This window comes from Myotis davidii, unplaced genomic scaffold (assembly GCF_000327345.1).
Source record: "Myotis davidii unplaced genomic scaffold, ASM32734v1 scaffold6, whole genome shotgun sequence".
In the NCBI taxonomy this organism is placed as follows: Eukaryota; Metazoa; Chordata; class Mammalia; order Chiroptera; family Vespertilionidae; genus Myotis; species Myotis davidii.
In genome coordinates this window covers 3,072,903-3,088,716 of record NW_006383011.1, presented here as the reverse complement: position 1 = coordinate 3,088,716, position 15,814 = coordinate 3,072,903, and the positions used below count along the sequence as shown (strand labels likewise).

The following is a 15,814-nucleotide window of genomic DNA, read 5'->3' as shown; positions in this document are numbered from 1 at the left end:
CCCTGTGTCCATTGGTTAGGCTTTTATGCATGCATACAAGTCCTTTCGTTGATCTCTCCCCCTTACCCCCACCCTCCCCTACCTTCCTCCTAAGATTTGACAGTCTGATCGATGCTTCTCTGTCTCTGGATCTGTTTTTGTTCATCAGTTTATGTTGTTCATTATATTCCACAAATGAGTTAGATCATGTGATATTTATCTTTCTCTGACTGGCTTATTTCGCTTAGCATAATGCTCTTCAGTTCCATCCATGCTGTTGCAAATGATAAATTAGCTCTCAGTTCTCCAAGCACCACCATGGTGTAATGTGTATGAAGGGTGCCTTTTCCTACGGTTTCAGTGTCAGAAACATCATAAAATTGTTGGATTCTTGGGGTTGGGATGTAATATCTGTTGTGCTTGCCTCTTAAAGACTCTCTCCTTCCTCGCCATCACAGCTTGTGCTTTTGCTTTTGTGTAGCAGTGATAACAAGGTACTTTAAAATAAATTTGATTTAAAATACAAGGTCTTACTTCAAAAAGTTTGGGTACCCAAGGTATTATTGTGAAACAGTTTCCATTATAGTGCAATAAAATTTTCTCTAAACAAAATTTAAGAATTGTTCCTTTTGTCTTTAGTAACTTTCCAAATAGCCTGTTTTATCCTTTCTGCTTCCTTATAGATTAAATTTCTTATAAAGTTTATGGGTTGATCCCCCACCCCAAATTAATGGCTAATATACCTTTTTCAGGGTATGTTAGAGCCCACCAAGGAACCCTTGAAACCACTATCTGCTGCAGAAAAAATTGCTTCCATCGGTCAGACAACCTCCATGTCACCAGAAATGAATACATGTACATCTGACCAATTCCAGGTAAAAATATCTGTATGTGTATAGATACATTCAGGCATATCTATACATGTATGTCCACACACACTGGACACACATGTATAGACTTTAGTTTTTTAAATGTTTTAAAAATTTGACTTCATGATGGTGTGATTTTGATTACTTATTAAATAACACCCCTTGGAATACAATGAACAAATTATCTTTCATTTCTAAGAATAGAAAGGCACAAATTGAGAACTGGCTGGTCATGAGAAAGTCCTTTAAACCTATCTAAAACTTAGTCTCTTTTCCTTTAAAATGAAGACTTTGAAACATGCATCTCTAAAAGTCCCTTGCAGCTTGAACATTGTATGATCATTACACACAAATCTGACAAGAGTTGGATAGCCTCAAAAATGGGGAACACTGCATTTATACCCACTCTCCAAGTCTGCTATTGTGTGTTTTTCTTGAAGCCTGCAAAATTTTATAAAGTAATAAAGTTTAGGTGTGTTTATTACATCAAAAACTGTTGTTTGGGAAGTTTGAATAAAACTATTACTTAACTTGAAAATGATGTGACATTTAACAAAACTATCGATTAAGAAAAAAGGAAAGCTCTTTTACCTTTCTTATTCTTTACCTGCTTAGCACATTTAAGCACAAAATTTATTTTAGTCTAATATATATAATATCAAAGTCTCCCTGTCGCTGTTTATCTGAGGAAAAGAAGCATTTTAGGTTGCTTACTTTTCCCACATCAGATCAGAAACAGATTTAGTGCTGGTTAAATACTGTTTTTTAGAAGATTGATATTTTTAAGTGAACATTACCATTTCTAAAACATATCCTTGCTGTGTTTGTCATTTCTTAATCTTAAATATCATCTTCAATTGTATCTAACACAAAAATGTATGTTTGGACAGCCTTTCCCAAATTGTGTGCTCCATTAAAGACTAATCCCCAGAGATGCAGCACTAAAGAAGTGCTTTAGGGTGGAATAAGTTTGGGAAATATTTCATATCATGCCTTAACCCACCAGAGATTCACAACACATACATTAAGGACTCGGAAGAATCCTGTAGTGAATAACCCTATGTAATTGTCATTCATGTCTCAAATGTTGTTGGCCACAGGACCCTTTTCTGCAGGGACTAGGGGAGAAGAGTTCTAACACCTGCAGCACTAGTGTTTTGAAAAACATACTTTAGAAAATAATGATATAAATTAAGGTCCTTCCCTTTCAAGTGTGTTTCAAGAAACATTACTGTTGTGTACCACTGTTGTTTATACCTGGGCACAACTAAACATCCCTTTGAATTCATGAGCAGAGGCCTAATGCGTTAAAATGCCTGGTCTTTTACCAACTCTTTTGGGTAATAGGTAAATGGCTTGGGCAAAATATCTCAGTAGGTAGAATCTGTCCTTAGATTTATCCTCTTTTCATTGCCCTCTGGATATCAACTGCCCTCCCATGTCTGCCTTACCTATGCAGATTCCAAAATTCTAGAACTCATTTTCATGTCTACCTTAATCAGCATTCCTATACTCACAATGCTCGCTCATTTACTAAAAATGGTGCTGTTCTTATTTGAGGCCACTTGTTACTAGTTTTGCTTTCCTCCTTCCCCTCTTCTCCTCCTTCTATCCAAGTCTATGTATTACAGCCCCATAAACTATTGTTTATTTACCAAAACTGGCCAATTTTATGTATTTCATTCTAGTCATACCTTATACGTATCTTTATTATATAATCTATCGACATGACTAAGAAACATCTAGGTGACCTAATACAAACATGTGTCAATTTAATGAAAGACTTTTAATGGAAATTGATGTGTTAATGTAATGGAGGTTAGTTGCAGCTCCATAGTATGTTGCCATCTATTCATGCACATACACCCCTGTGTACTTGCAATCAAAGGATTACTGTCTCCCTATTTATAGGCAAGTATAGAAATTTTTAGCAACATTAAGCACATCTAACTTTTTTGTTAAAAAATGGAACTTGCTCTCTTACTACTTTTATAAAAGTCCTTTTAATCAAACATATCCTTTTATTCTGTTAGTGCACACATTTCTTTATTCAAAAAAAATAGTGAGCCCTAACTGGTCTGGCTCAGTGGATAGAGCATCAGCCTGCGGACTCAAGGGTCCCAGGTTTGATTTCAGTTAAGGGCATGTACCTTGGTTGCGGGCACGTCCCCAGTAGAGAGTGTGCAGGAGGCAGCTGATTGATGTTTCTCTCTCACCGGTGTTTCTCTGTCATCGATGTTTCTAATTCTCTATCCCTTTCCCTTCCTCTCTGTAAAAAATCAATAAAATATATTTAAAAAATAAAAATCATCATTCTCCCCTTTAAAAAAAAATAGTGAATTAAAAAATTTATTTTATACTTTTTTGTTGTAGTTTGTGATCCTCATTAGCTTTAGTTTTTAGGCTTTTCGGGAACCAATGAAAATAATATTTCCCAAAGGAAGTTGTTCATACTTATTTCTGAATTGACTTGAGATTATGTAAGTCTTCATTCTAATATATACAAACACACTCAAACAGATTTCAGTATGCATATCAGAATTTTGTGTTGGGATGCCTGACTGCCATCACTAAATTGTGAGATCTTTGCTTGGCTCCATACTTGTGATTCAAGTTAAAATATTTAACATACATCTGCTACACATTGTAAAGATCTCTTTATATGAAGTGCTATTTCTTACCATTATTCTTTGGCCTGCAACATACATATTACTTTTACTTTATTTTTTGGCCATGCAGTAAGGCTGTTATGTCTTCCTGCTACTCATAATTTTCAGATTAAAAAGCTGTATAGCCTTTAATGCTAGAAACTTAACAAAATGTGTCAGGAAAGACCTGTTTAATATCTTTTCTCTCCCTCCCCCCACCCCTGCCACAAAATATATATATCTATACTAATAAAAGGGAAATATGCTAATTAGACTGGACGTCTTCCAAATGTCCTTCCTGACAAAGCTGGGGTCCTGGGTGCTGGCCCGGGTGAAGCCGCCTGGGTCTTGGGTGCCTGCGGCTGGCCGGAGGAGGGAAGCCTGGGTCCTGGGTGTGGGGACCGAGGCAGAGGAAGTTAGGGGCGATCAGGCAGGCAAGTAGTTAGGGGTGCTCAGGCAGGCAGGCGAGTGGTTAGGGGTGATCAGGCAGGTGAGTGGTTAGGGCAATCAGGCAGGCAGGCAGAATGGTTAAGGGTGATCAGGCAGGCAGGCAGAGTGGTTAGGGGTGATCCGGCAGACAGGCAGGCAAGCAGTTAGGATCTAGTGGTCCCGGATTGTGAGAGGGTGCAGGCTGAGGGACCCCTCTCCCGTGCACGAATTTCGTGCACTGGGCCTCTAGAGTGTGTGTGTGTGTGTGTGCATCTCAAACCTTCCTTTTATAAAGTGTTCGTTTTGGGCAGTGGTAAACATTGACTTTCAAATTCAGTTACATAATTCTCATTGTGACTGCATGCTTTTTGTTCTGTCTATTCTAGCTCAATTGTGGTACCCACTGAATTTTTCTTCCAAATTAGTTTGTACGCATTAATCTTTTAACCATTGCCTCTCTTGTTTAGGAATTTAATAACTTACTAGCAACTGTTAATGGTGTTTTGGTGTTTTTTCTAAAAAAAAACAGATTATAGGTAAAAAGCAGTAGTGATGCTTTTGCTGTCTTATTTTTATCTTTATCCACTCAATTTCAAGGTCACACCATTCCTGGTGTCATTACTGATTCCCCTCTTAGTAGGATCAGTACTTATAACCATACTAGAGGCCCAATGCACGAAATTCATGCAAGAATAGGCCTTCCTTCCCCGGTGCCAGCACTGACTTCCCTCCAGCATCCAAGACCCAGGCTTCCCTCACAGCTCCAGCTTCATCCGGAAGGCTTCATCTGGAAGGTCGCCTGGAACGACATCCAGTCTAATTAGCATATTGCACTTTTATTATTATAGATTTCATTCACTAATAAGTAGACTCAACTCTCTGACTAGCACTTATTCACCTAGTCACCATTAGCAAATTTCTTCTTATAGGCTACTTGATGTGGCTATTTCAGTTATGAATTTTAGAGTTAGAAAAAAGAATAAAATTATAATTGTGGTCTCCTTTATAATACATGTTTGGAAAGGTTAAGTAATATATCCCAAATCATCTATCAATGGTAGCTAAGACCAGACAACACAAGTATTGTGTCTCTAGTCTCCTTTTTTTTTTTTTTTTGCTCTTTTTATGACCTTGTTTTTTTAGTGCTTTTGTCTCCACAGTAATCTTACCACATTGCTTCAAGTTGTTTTAAAATGTTTCATTCCAGTGCTTTTCTTTTTTAGTTGCCTTGTCAATGTCATTAGTTAGCCTATAATTGCATAGATGTCCTATTTTTCATCTGTCTCATTTCTACAAAATGTTGATTTGTGTTTTAGCACCTCATTATTATACAAAGTGGGGCAAAAGAGGTTTACAGTTGTGAATATTCAAAACACAGTTTATTCTTGTATTATTATTTATTAACATTTTATTATTTTCCATACAAACAACTGTAAACCTACTTTTGTCCCCACCTAGCTGTGTCTTTAAAATGCCATACACACCTATATGAAAAGCTAAAATTTTAGCAGATCACTGAAATATTTCTAAGTATCCAACTACTTGACATCATTTAGGTAAAATGTTAATGAAAGAGCTTTGCTCCATTTATCCAGAAATTTTGTTACTACATAAATTGGGTTTTGTCCATTCAGTCAATGTTGAATATGACTAAAGGTGTAGAAGTAGAATATATTAGTTGAATCTGTTGGAATGCCCACCTAGAGCTTTGTGTTTGTTTGTTTTTGAGGTCAGCTAAAGAAGACCTTTTCTAAATTTTGTTTATCAGTCTTACAACTAGGTTATAAACTAGATTTTCACCATTTTTTGTTAAAATAAGTATAGATTCACTGGAAGCTGCAAAGATAATATGGAAGAGGTACCTTATACCCTTCACCAGTTTCCCTCATGTTTACATCTTACATAATTATGGTACAATATTACACAAATAATATGACCATTGTACAATATGTGTGCATAGTTCTGTGTCATTTTTATCATGTGGAAATATTCATATAACCACACTGCAATCCAGATATAGAACTCCTCCATTGGCACAAAGAACTCCCTCAATACTTCCTGCTCCACTGCCCACTCCTCACCCCACTCCCACAACTGTCCCTAACCCCTGGCACCCACTAATGTTAGCATTTTCCTTTGTTTATATCCCTCCCCTGACCTAATATGGGACAACTAGATGCTCATAATAGCATGCCTGTCATTGGTATCCCTGTTATGAAGATAATTGTTATTACAATATCATGGTTTTAGACTTTCAGAAATAATGGTTTCATGCTCCTTTCAATGTCTTTACACAGAAAAAAAAATGAGTATTAAGTTTAAATAGTACCTACCTTACAATAAAGTGTGTGTGTATATGTGTGTGTATACACACACACACACACACACACACACATAGTAAAGCAATGCAAGAAAAAGATAACATGTTGATACTGAGTCTAATAAAACAATAGGTTATTTCAGTAAGTGTTGTCAACACTGCCCCAACATGAAGGAAAGAAAGAAAGAAAGAAAACCAAAAACCATAATTTTTTCTCACCAAGAATATTCTTAAAATAAAAAAAAAGAATATTCTTAAAGCGATACTCATTTTTAAAGTGTTTTGTATTACTTTCCATCTTATATGTACAATTTGGAAAATTGTAAAGAACCAGAGACCTAGGACTTTGAACTTTCTCATTTTGTATATAACGAGACCAACTAAATTAACCATATATGGTCATACAAATAGTTACTGAGTAGTTGCTCAGTTTCAGATCACCCAAATTTCCTCAGTTCTAGTAGGATACCTTCTCTATTGCATTATGCTATTTTTAAGTGCCAAGTCATTTAAAGTTATCACACTAGTGAAAAGGGTCTGATATTTTATACATTTTAATGTTTGTATTGTAATAAAGCCAATAGCTTAAATAATGATTTGAGAATTGATTGAAATCTTGACATAGAAAGAGTCCATAAATTTCTGTTTGAACTGTAAAGATAATTCCATTTTTCAGATACAACTTTTTCAATGTCAAGCTGTACTGTTTGTAAATTTTGCAATTTCAGTTTGGGTTAATATTATTTGCAGGTAACCTTCTGAAATTGTAAATTATCCCAATTTTGTCTTTAGGAATTTTATTGCCTAATTATCTTGCTATAATATAATAGATTTTTTCTTTGTAAAGGATTATTTTTGTTGATACAATCTGTACTGATTAATTTTGATTTTTTGGTTTTCAACTCTAGGAGTCTCTACCACCCGTCCAGTTTGACTGGAGTAGCAGTGGCCTTACTAACCCTTTAGATGGTACGTCTCTCCGTAGAGCCTCTAGCACCAGAGCTAGAGTTAAGAAAGCTACAAAGTTCAGACAAACTTCTCTCTGCTGATTTCCTTTTTTGTTTGAACATAACTTCTTATCTTTGGAAATTCAGGCTTTCTTTCTGAATAGTATTTGTTCAAGAAGTCAGCCATTACTACTATTAATTAGCATTAATGGCTAAAATTAGGTAGTAGTAGTTAGGTACATTTTTAATTTCTTCATCTTAAGTCAAAAAACGTCTTTATTTTTTACAAATATGTAGGTAGTTTAAATGGTATTTTAGGTAGGGTCAATTTACTTGAAATTTTTTTCTGCAGTTTTTAATTTATAGAATTTTCTTGGATGCAAAGTCTTGTGACCAGAGGCTGCTTTAAAGCACAAAGCACAGTTATTTAACTAAAAACAATGCAAATAGACCCATATTTATTGATTCAATGTAGTTTTCAGATTTAATAATATTTTTTAGAGCACTTATATGCAAATAGGAAGTGAATGATTTTCATGATCCTTTTCTAAAATTTATCTCAAAATGCTGGTAAGTAGTTCCAGAAATAATTGTTTTCACTCACGGCTTTAAGAGAAATTCTTGAAAAAGGAAAAGCTGATTTTAGTAATGTGGAGTCTTTAAAATAACGTGAAACGCTAACTTTCCAATGTGTTGACACCACAAGTTTTAATTTGACCCTAAGACACAATTACTCTTTACTCCTTTACGTCATCAGTTGTTTGAGCCATTGCCTAAAGCATTCTGTCAGTTTTGCCTTAGAATGGGGGCTAGGATATTTGGAAAGCATCCAATTGAATAACAGTGCTGAAGGAAAGCCTGGATGCACCTCTTGCTGTTGTCTGGTGTCTTATTTAGTCAAATCATCGTGCTTTTTATTAACAAACGACTTCTTTAAAAATGTATATTATTTCTGATTACTGTTTCAGAGTTAAAGGGGAACAGTACAGCTTGAGGTTGCACATCAGGGTAGGGCAGTTATGACATTGTTTTATTTTAAACTAAATTAATGTATTGGTGTGTGTCCTAAAACTGAAAACTTTGTCACTTTTTAATCGTTATAATTGGAAACCAGCATTACTAACATGAAAGATTGATTTGGGCATATGCAGTGATTTAATGTTGGGTTGAGATTAAAGTATTGTTTCCCTTTAACGGGTATATTTTCCCTTGGTCTTTCTGCTATGGCTTCGAGTTGGATTGAAAGAACTGAACTTCTAACTAAAACCTTACTAAAGTGTTAAATTATTTACCTTGTACATGAGAAAATGTACATCAAATTAAATTGTTACTTCAGAAATGTCCTTAGTAATGAAAAACTAATACTGTACACATTGTTTTAATGTTGATTTTAAAATGTGTAATGACTACTAATTATAACCTGCATGTTCAAGTGTGTGTCTTACCCCTTTTTACACATAACCCCTCCTCCCTTGGCTTACCTTCTGTGTGGCTGCCTACCAACACGGTCACTGAATTTCAAGCTAGTGGAGGTTCCACTCTTCTGAACCTTGATTTCTTTGGGCCCGTGGATGACAGTAGCTCTAGCAGCAGCACCACAATCCCAGGTCAGCAGAGTGTCAAAACCACAATTCTAGTTTATTTACTGAAAGCATGACCACATCACTTGACTTTCCTATAAACAAGGAAATAAGTAGATTGTATTCTCTATGATGTCTTTCTAATACTTTTCTTTCACCTGTCTATTGTTATTTTCCAGTAGCTGACTATAGCAAATGACTTATGTGAAATGTATTTTAAAGAAAACTTTCTCAGAGTGTAATATTCAGAGCTCAGAGTCATTTCTAGGAATAAAACAGTCCTAATGTCCTTATTTAAAGGCAGGAGTTTTTTTTCCTATAAATGAAAAATGTGATATTTGATATGCTTATTTTTTCAAGCATATTCTATAAAGCCATTTGAAAAAATAAAAGTTTAGAGATATAAGAATATTTTAGTACACAAAGATGACTTTACATTGTTGTGCCTGTGATAATAGAACCTTTACAAATGCTAGCATTCAATTAATTGTTTATTAGTGCTGAATGTATAATTAGGTTCCAAAATGTTGGAATCTAGCACTTAGTTATATAGTGCCACATAGAACTATTATTGTCTTCATGTAGCTCTTAAGTAGAAAGTTTACTGTTAGTTTTCCATGTGGAGGAAAAAGTTACAAAAGTTAATAATAGAAAATAATTGCTATGAGATACTAAAAGTTAGAAATAAACCTTACTTGGAGTGCCTGTTAATGTTCAGCCCTGCGAAAGTTCAGTTCATTGACCAAAGAACCAATGTATTTTGTCATTGTCTAACTGAATAAAAGATTAAAATATAATGGCATTTTTATGTTTACATTTTATTTAATATGATTTTAATGACTCTGTCATCCCATCTTGTGCCATCCCATTGATCATCAGATAGCCATTGGGGTGCTATGTATAGATGCTGGTGCCCAGAATGCATAGCAAGGATCTGTCTGTGCCCCCACTGGTGGCCAGTTACAGTCAGCCTGGTTCCTGAGAATTTGCTGGGTTAATCCTATTCAACTAGATAACCCTGCCACCCACTTCCAGCAGTTAAGGTGCCATGATGGGAAATGGGGGAGAGTAAGAGTCAGCTAAGAGTGAGCCTGGGATGTGGATGCCCTTCTCCAAGGTCTGGTTATGGAAATCTGACCCTGCTGTAAGGAAGCTCCAAGGCCATTTGGTAGAATGACTCGGTTCCTCCAATCTAAGCCCTGGTTATCATGTTCATTGTTTCCAAGATTTTGCAAGCATATGAAAAAACCAATCTGTGTCTGGTTGTGACTTCAAAATGATATTTTACTATTACTTACATTACTTCTAACTACATTTGAGCTATGTAATGACCTGGGTGAGCTAATTAGTTGTTTTTAATACTAAATAGGGGGAAAAGTGTGTATCGATTTCCTTATAACTGTACAGGTCCCAAGAATGAATTACCAAGCTCCCATTTTTAATTTGCTCTTAGCTTTGTTTTGTCATGAACTGTATTATAATTTAAATAAGGTCGCTATTTTTAGATGCCTAAAAATCTGGTTTAACTGTAATTTTTGGTTACATTTTAAACTCAGTTAAAATCATCTATAGATAATCTTACCATATAAAGAATTACAGAAATAACCTGATAACCAGGCTCAGTAGCTTTGAGAGAAGCTTAGAGCTATGATAGAAGTGATACTAGCATGGTCAAATGCGGTCCTCATTACTTTGGAACTTTTTAAATATTTTCATTCTGTATTTTCATTATATGCTCTAGCTGCTGTATAAACTTGATTACTATAAAGTTGCTTTGCCTTTTTATTGCTATTGGGTTTTGTTAAAACTTACCATCAAGCTACAGGTATCAACACCTTTCTTAGTATTCCATTTCACTATTTGCTTGCACTTTTTCTGACTTGTTTCTGGGAAAGTCATTTTGTCTCAGCTTGCGGTTAATTATTTTGTGTGTGAGACAGGAGGTTGGCATAGAACTTGGTTGGCTAGCTTTAGTTATGTAACTAAACTATGCCTCATTAAGGTTTTGTTTTAAAAAAATTCTTCCATTAAAAATAATTAGTCTAATTATTAGAATAGAGTAGGGAGTTATTTTGTTTTTTAAAAGGCCATAGTACTGTTGTTTTTCTTTTCGTGCATGGGATGGTTTGTTTTCGGCTGGGGGAGGTTGATTGTTTTGTTTTTTAATCTCCCACTTTACTCTTTGACAGCCAAGTGGCCAATATTTTACAAATCCAAGTAAATTTCTACCAGCAATTTTCTGTTGCCAGTCAGAATGCAGTTTTGTATTCTGCGTTATTCCTTAAACAGCTACTGACATTTTGTGGTTACTTAGAAGCTAACCTTTCACAGTGGACGAAAGAGGTACTTTGGATTCGTTTAGTCCCTTTTCAGGCATCTATAATTTTGTACATTTTAATTGCAACCCATATACTTATTATAAAAGGCCTTCTAAACATATTTTGAAATTGTACCTTAATGAAATATTAAGAACTTGGGAGAGTCAACAAACATTTTCTATGGCCTTCCTCCCTTGTTGAACATGGTAAATGTGGAAGCTGCTTTTGCTTGTTTAATTTCTGTAAACATCTGAGATCTATGTTTACATCTGCTAATCGTTTCCTAAGTTGAAGGCAGTTCCTGTGGGGGTTTTTTTTTTCTTAATCTTGAAATATCCTAAAAGGAGGAAACTTGTTAATATGTGCATTTATATGTAATTTTATTAGCTGATCATCAGAGCTTGTTAAAAAATAAAGATTGATGAAACTACAAGACATTCTCCCTGACAGTCTGTTTTTCTGTTATACGCTGAAACTACTGAACTTTTCTCAAGTAATTTGCTGGGGCCAAGAGGAGTGTACAGTTAAAATTTTTTTATCTCATTATCTTTATTATCCAAATTTTAACTTGAGTTGAAATATGTAATTGTTCTTTTCATTGTTTTCGTAGTCTTATTTAATATAAATCTATATTCAAGAGAAATATAAAAATAGATATGTATATTTTACTGAAGTCAGATAGGGGGAGGATTTTATAGACTTACAGCAAATCTAATACTCTAACACAGCTTCATTTTGAATTCCTCTGACAAGATATTTGGTCTAGCACTAGCCAGTTTGGCTCAGTGGACAGAGTGTTGGCCTGCAAACTGAAGGGTCCCAGGTTCGATTCTGGTTAAGGGCATATGCCCTGGTTGCAGGCTTGATCCTGCAGGAGGCAGCCAATCAGTGTTTCTCTCTCATCATTGATGTTTCCATTTCTCTCTCCTTCTCCCTTCCTCTCTGAAAAAAAAAAAATTTTTTTTTTAAAGATATTTGGGCCCTGACCGGTTTGGCTCAGTGGATAGAGCGTCGGCCTGCAGACTGAAGGGTCCCAGGTTCGATTCTGGTCAAGGGCATGTACCTTGGTTGCGGGCACATCCCCAGTAGGGGGTGTGCAGGAGGCAGCTGATTGATGTTTCCCTCTCATCGATTTTTCTAACTCTTTATCCTTCTCTCTTCCTGTCTAACAAAAATCAATAAAATATATATTTTTTAAAAAAGATATTTGGTCTCATAGCTACTAGATATAGATATGAGACTATAGAAATATAATTAACCCTTGAGACAATTTTTATTTTGTCCAAAAGTAGTTCTTTTTTCACTTTTTCTGAGAATATTATACCCTCCCACTTCTTAGGAAAAAGAACTTGATATATAATTTATCTTTAGTAATAATTTAATGCTTTGAGTAATATCTTATTCCCTCAAATTGTCAGAATATTTAAACTAACCAAATCATTTACCATATTTGAAACTTTATATTACCCTCCAAATCCTTTGGTGTGAAAGGAAAGAATGCAGGAAAATGGTCAAGAAGGTAGCAGGAGAAGGAGGTTCAAAAAATGTGGTTAATCAGTCAATTTAAAAATTGAGTCATCCTATTGTATAATAAATCATGTGCATTCTACTTATAAAACATTATTAACTTTCATATTGCAAACTAATCCAAAATTGATGGAGTTTTCTATAGGAGATAGAATTTTAGAGTATTTGGATGGTATTATGTTAAAGTCTATACATATACCAAAGTGGAATTTTGAAAGTATTTTCCTATTTTATAAGAACTCTGAAAAGTGAAACTTATAATTTAAAAATAAATACAGTAGTATAGTATACTAAAGATGTGTTGTGCTTATAAAAGACTCAGATGTTTACAGAACAATTGCCTTTTGCATCTTGGATTGTGGCTAATTGAGTGACCCATTGCAGCTTGCCATCACTGACTATGATTTTATACTATAAGGTGTGGATCCAGAGTTGTATGAGTTAACAACGTCTAAGCTGGAAATCTCCACCTCAAGCCTCAAAGTGACTGATGCATTTGCAAGACTCATGTCCACAGTTGAGAAGACAAGCACATCTACCAGGTAAGCAGTTAGTGTTTACCCTGACTTTGAATTCCGTGTTTAAACAGCCCAAATGGGAAAGCATTTCAGAGTATTGTGCTAAGATTCACTTTATGTTTGTAAAAACTAATAATGCCTAATTCCATAAAATGGTGTCAGATGTTTAAAATTGAACTATATTAGAGCAGGCTATTTCATGAGAAACTAGAAAGGACTAATAGATGTGGATTTTTCTCTCCTCCCACCCCCAACTTTGTGGAGAAGAATTCTGGTTAAGTATTAAGATCATAAAGCCACTGTAGAAAGAGTCCCTCTTACCCTTCATAACTTCCTGAAATCTTTGGGAACCCAGTCTCACACTCCTAGAGTCATTGTTTTATTTTCTGAATTCTTACATGTGCAGCACCTCTCTTACTGAGGTTTCTGGGACCCCCTTCAGGGACATGGCCTAGAAAAGCAGTTATCTCTCGGTGTCAGAACCAGATACAAGGAATGTTACCTGGGCCTTGTGTGTAGGATTAGGAAACCTTTAGTTTTACATGGGTAAGCACTGGAATAAGCCATTGTGTTGACATGTTAGCCATAGGAGTAACCCGGTTCGTAATAGGAAGCTAATCACTACTGCAAGAGCAAATATTGGTTGATTGGCATACCAATTCTGCTGGCCCACATCCATGATACATCAACACTTTAAAATGTTTAAGCTTTCATTCTACAGAGATTTATTATTATTATGAAAATTATTTATAATTATGAAAATCCATTATTTGTCTTGTAATTATAATTATGGATTAACTTCCCTGAAATGGATTTGTAGCATGCACATGCTTATTTGTCCACATATTCTCTCCATTGCTCTCATTACCCCGATTTCTTCATAGTAAGGCTACCTGACACTGTTAAAACCTACTATTAAGTCAACCTACTTGTAAATTAAGCCAATGCTAGTGTTTTACTTGCTTTCTAACTTTTTCTATTCCCAAATAAACCATATTTTCAAATTGAAATTCTTCTCATTCAAGTTTCTCCATTTTTTCTATATGTGTTAACCAAAACCTAAAGCACGCTTAACTTAAAAAAAACACACACACAAAAAAACTGATGTTTTTATTGTTTGGGCTTTACCCAGCTATTTTTCGGACAGTCTTTTCTAAGGACAATCATACTATTTCCATTCCTTTTTTCCTCTGCAGTCTCACTGAACAAACTATTTATAGTAGAGTTATGGATGGCCCAATGATGAGAATTCATTCTTTGCGCCATTAGGAGGAGCTCTAAACCACATTAACTCTCCTAACTTTTTAGTTCATCCTTGAAACATGCTGTATGTACACTAGGGAACTTTTCCAACTCCTTTATCACTTTAAGAGGTTATTTTGATGTTTTCCCTTATTCTATACTATTATGGAATGAACTAAAACTATAGTGTGTATCCTACTGACCATCAGTGTTGTGGCTGCATTGAATTACTCTTTACTACCTGTTCAGCTTTATATTTAAACACAATAAATTGAAAAGAAAACAAGTTGCCAACTTTGTATTTTCTATTTTGAGGAATTAATTGTTTGAAAATGGTGAGAAGTACAAATATTCACAAGTCTTAAAATTTGAAGGTAATACTATAAAATTGTCCCCATAAGTACTTCTCAATTGTACAGAGAAGAAAAAGGGGGTGACATATATGGCTCCAGAAAGCATTTTAGGTGTCTTGTTGTTTTTCTTTTGTTTCTGTCATTTTTGTGTTTGTTTTTGAGTAAACTATAGAATGTAAAGCTCAGCAAAATCTTCTTGGCTCTTGACAGTATATAGAAGATAGAGCAGAAGAGCATTGAGGGACTGTAGAGTAAGAAAAGGTTAAGAAATAGTGGTCTAGGTAGAGGAATTTTACATGTAACAAACAAGATCCCATCTTTTCTAAGTGCTTTGCATGTGTGAGAGAAAACACATGTTTTATTTTCGTGTTTACCTTTACTAATAGAGAGAAAAATAATTTCTTATTTTTGGCCAGCTAGTTAGTAGCCACAGATCTCTAACTAAAGTTTATACAAGCCAAAGAACTAATTGTCAGAAGGGATACATCTTTTATTACTTACCTTTTCATTGAGATAAAATTCATCCTTCTCAAGTGTACAATTCAGTGGTTTTCAGTATATTCATGACGTTGCACAACCATCACCACTATCTAATTCCCTAACATTTTTATCACTCCTAAAAGAAACCCTATTCTCACTGGCCACTTTTCCCAGCCCCTGGCCACCACTAAAGTGCTTTTCCCCTTTGCATTTGCCTATTCTGGCTATCCTATATAGTAAAAGCCTAATATACTAAACTAGAGGCCCGGTGCACAAAAATTTGTGCAGTCGGGGGAGGGGGGTCCCTCAGCACGTCCTGTGCCCTCTCACAGTCTGGGACCCCTCAGGAGATAACACCCTGCTGGCTTAGGCCTGCTCCCGGGTGGCAGAGGGCAGGCCTAATCCCTAGGTGCAGCCCCTGGTCTGGCTCAAAGCAGGGCCGATGGGGGAGTCGGGGTGCCGCCCCCTGTCATGCACAGAGCAGGGCGGATTGGGAGGTTGCAATGCCACCCTCAATCACACTCAGGGTAGGGCCAATGGGAGGTTGGGGCACCGCCCCCTGTCACACTCAAGGCAGAGTCGATGGGGAGGGTGCAGCGCCACG

At 35.7% G+C, this 15,814-nt stretch overlaps 1 protein-coding gene across 3 annotated transcripts in view; it reads left to right on the top strand.

The window, feature by feature from the left end:
• Positions 1-15,814, top strand: part of AFTPH (aftiphilin) — a 62,752-nt gene that overhangs the window by 39,597 nt on the left and 7,341 nt on the right. The window contains exons 6-9 of one of the 3 annotated variants that reach the window (XM_006778537.2): positions 732-854; positions 7,154-7,214; positions 8,716-8,799; positions 13,036-13,159. In XM_006778537.2, the coding sequence (XP_006778600.1) occupies positions 732-854; positions 7,154-7,214; positions 8,716-8,799; positions 13,036-13,159 (392 nt within the window). Of the gene's footprint in view, positions 1-731; positions 855-7,153; positions 7,215-8,715; positions 8,800-13,035; positions 13,160-15,814 lie in introns of those variants that run through there. The other 2 variants (XM_006778538.2, XM_015557909.1) reach the window with 2 other exon arrangements.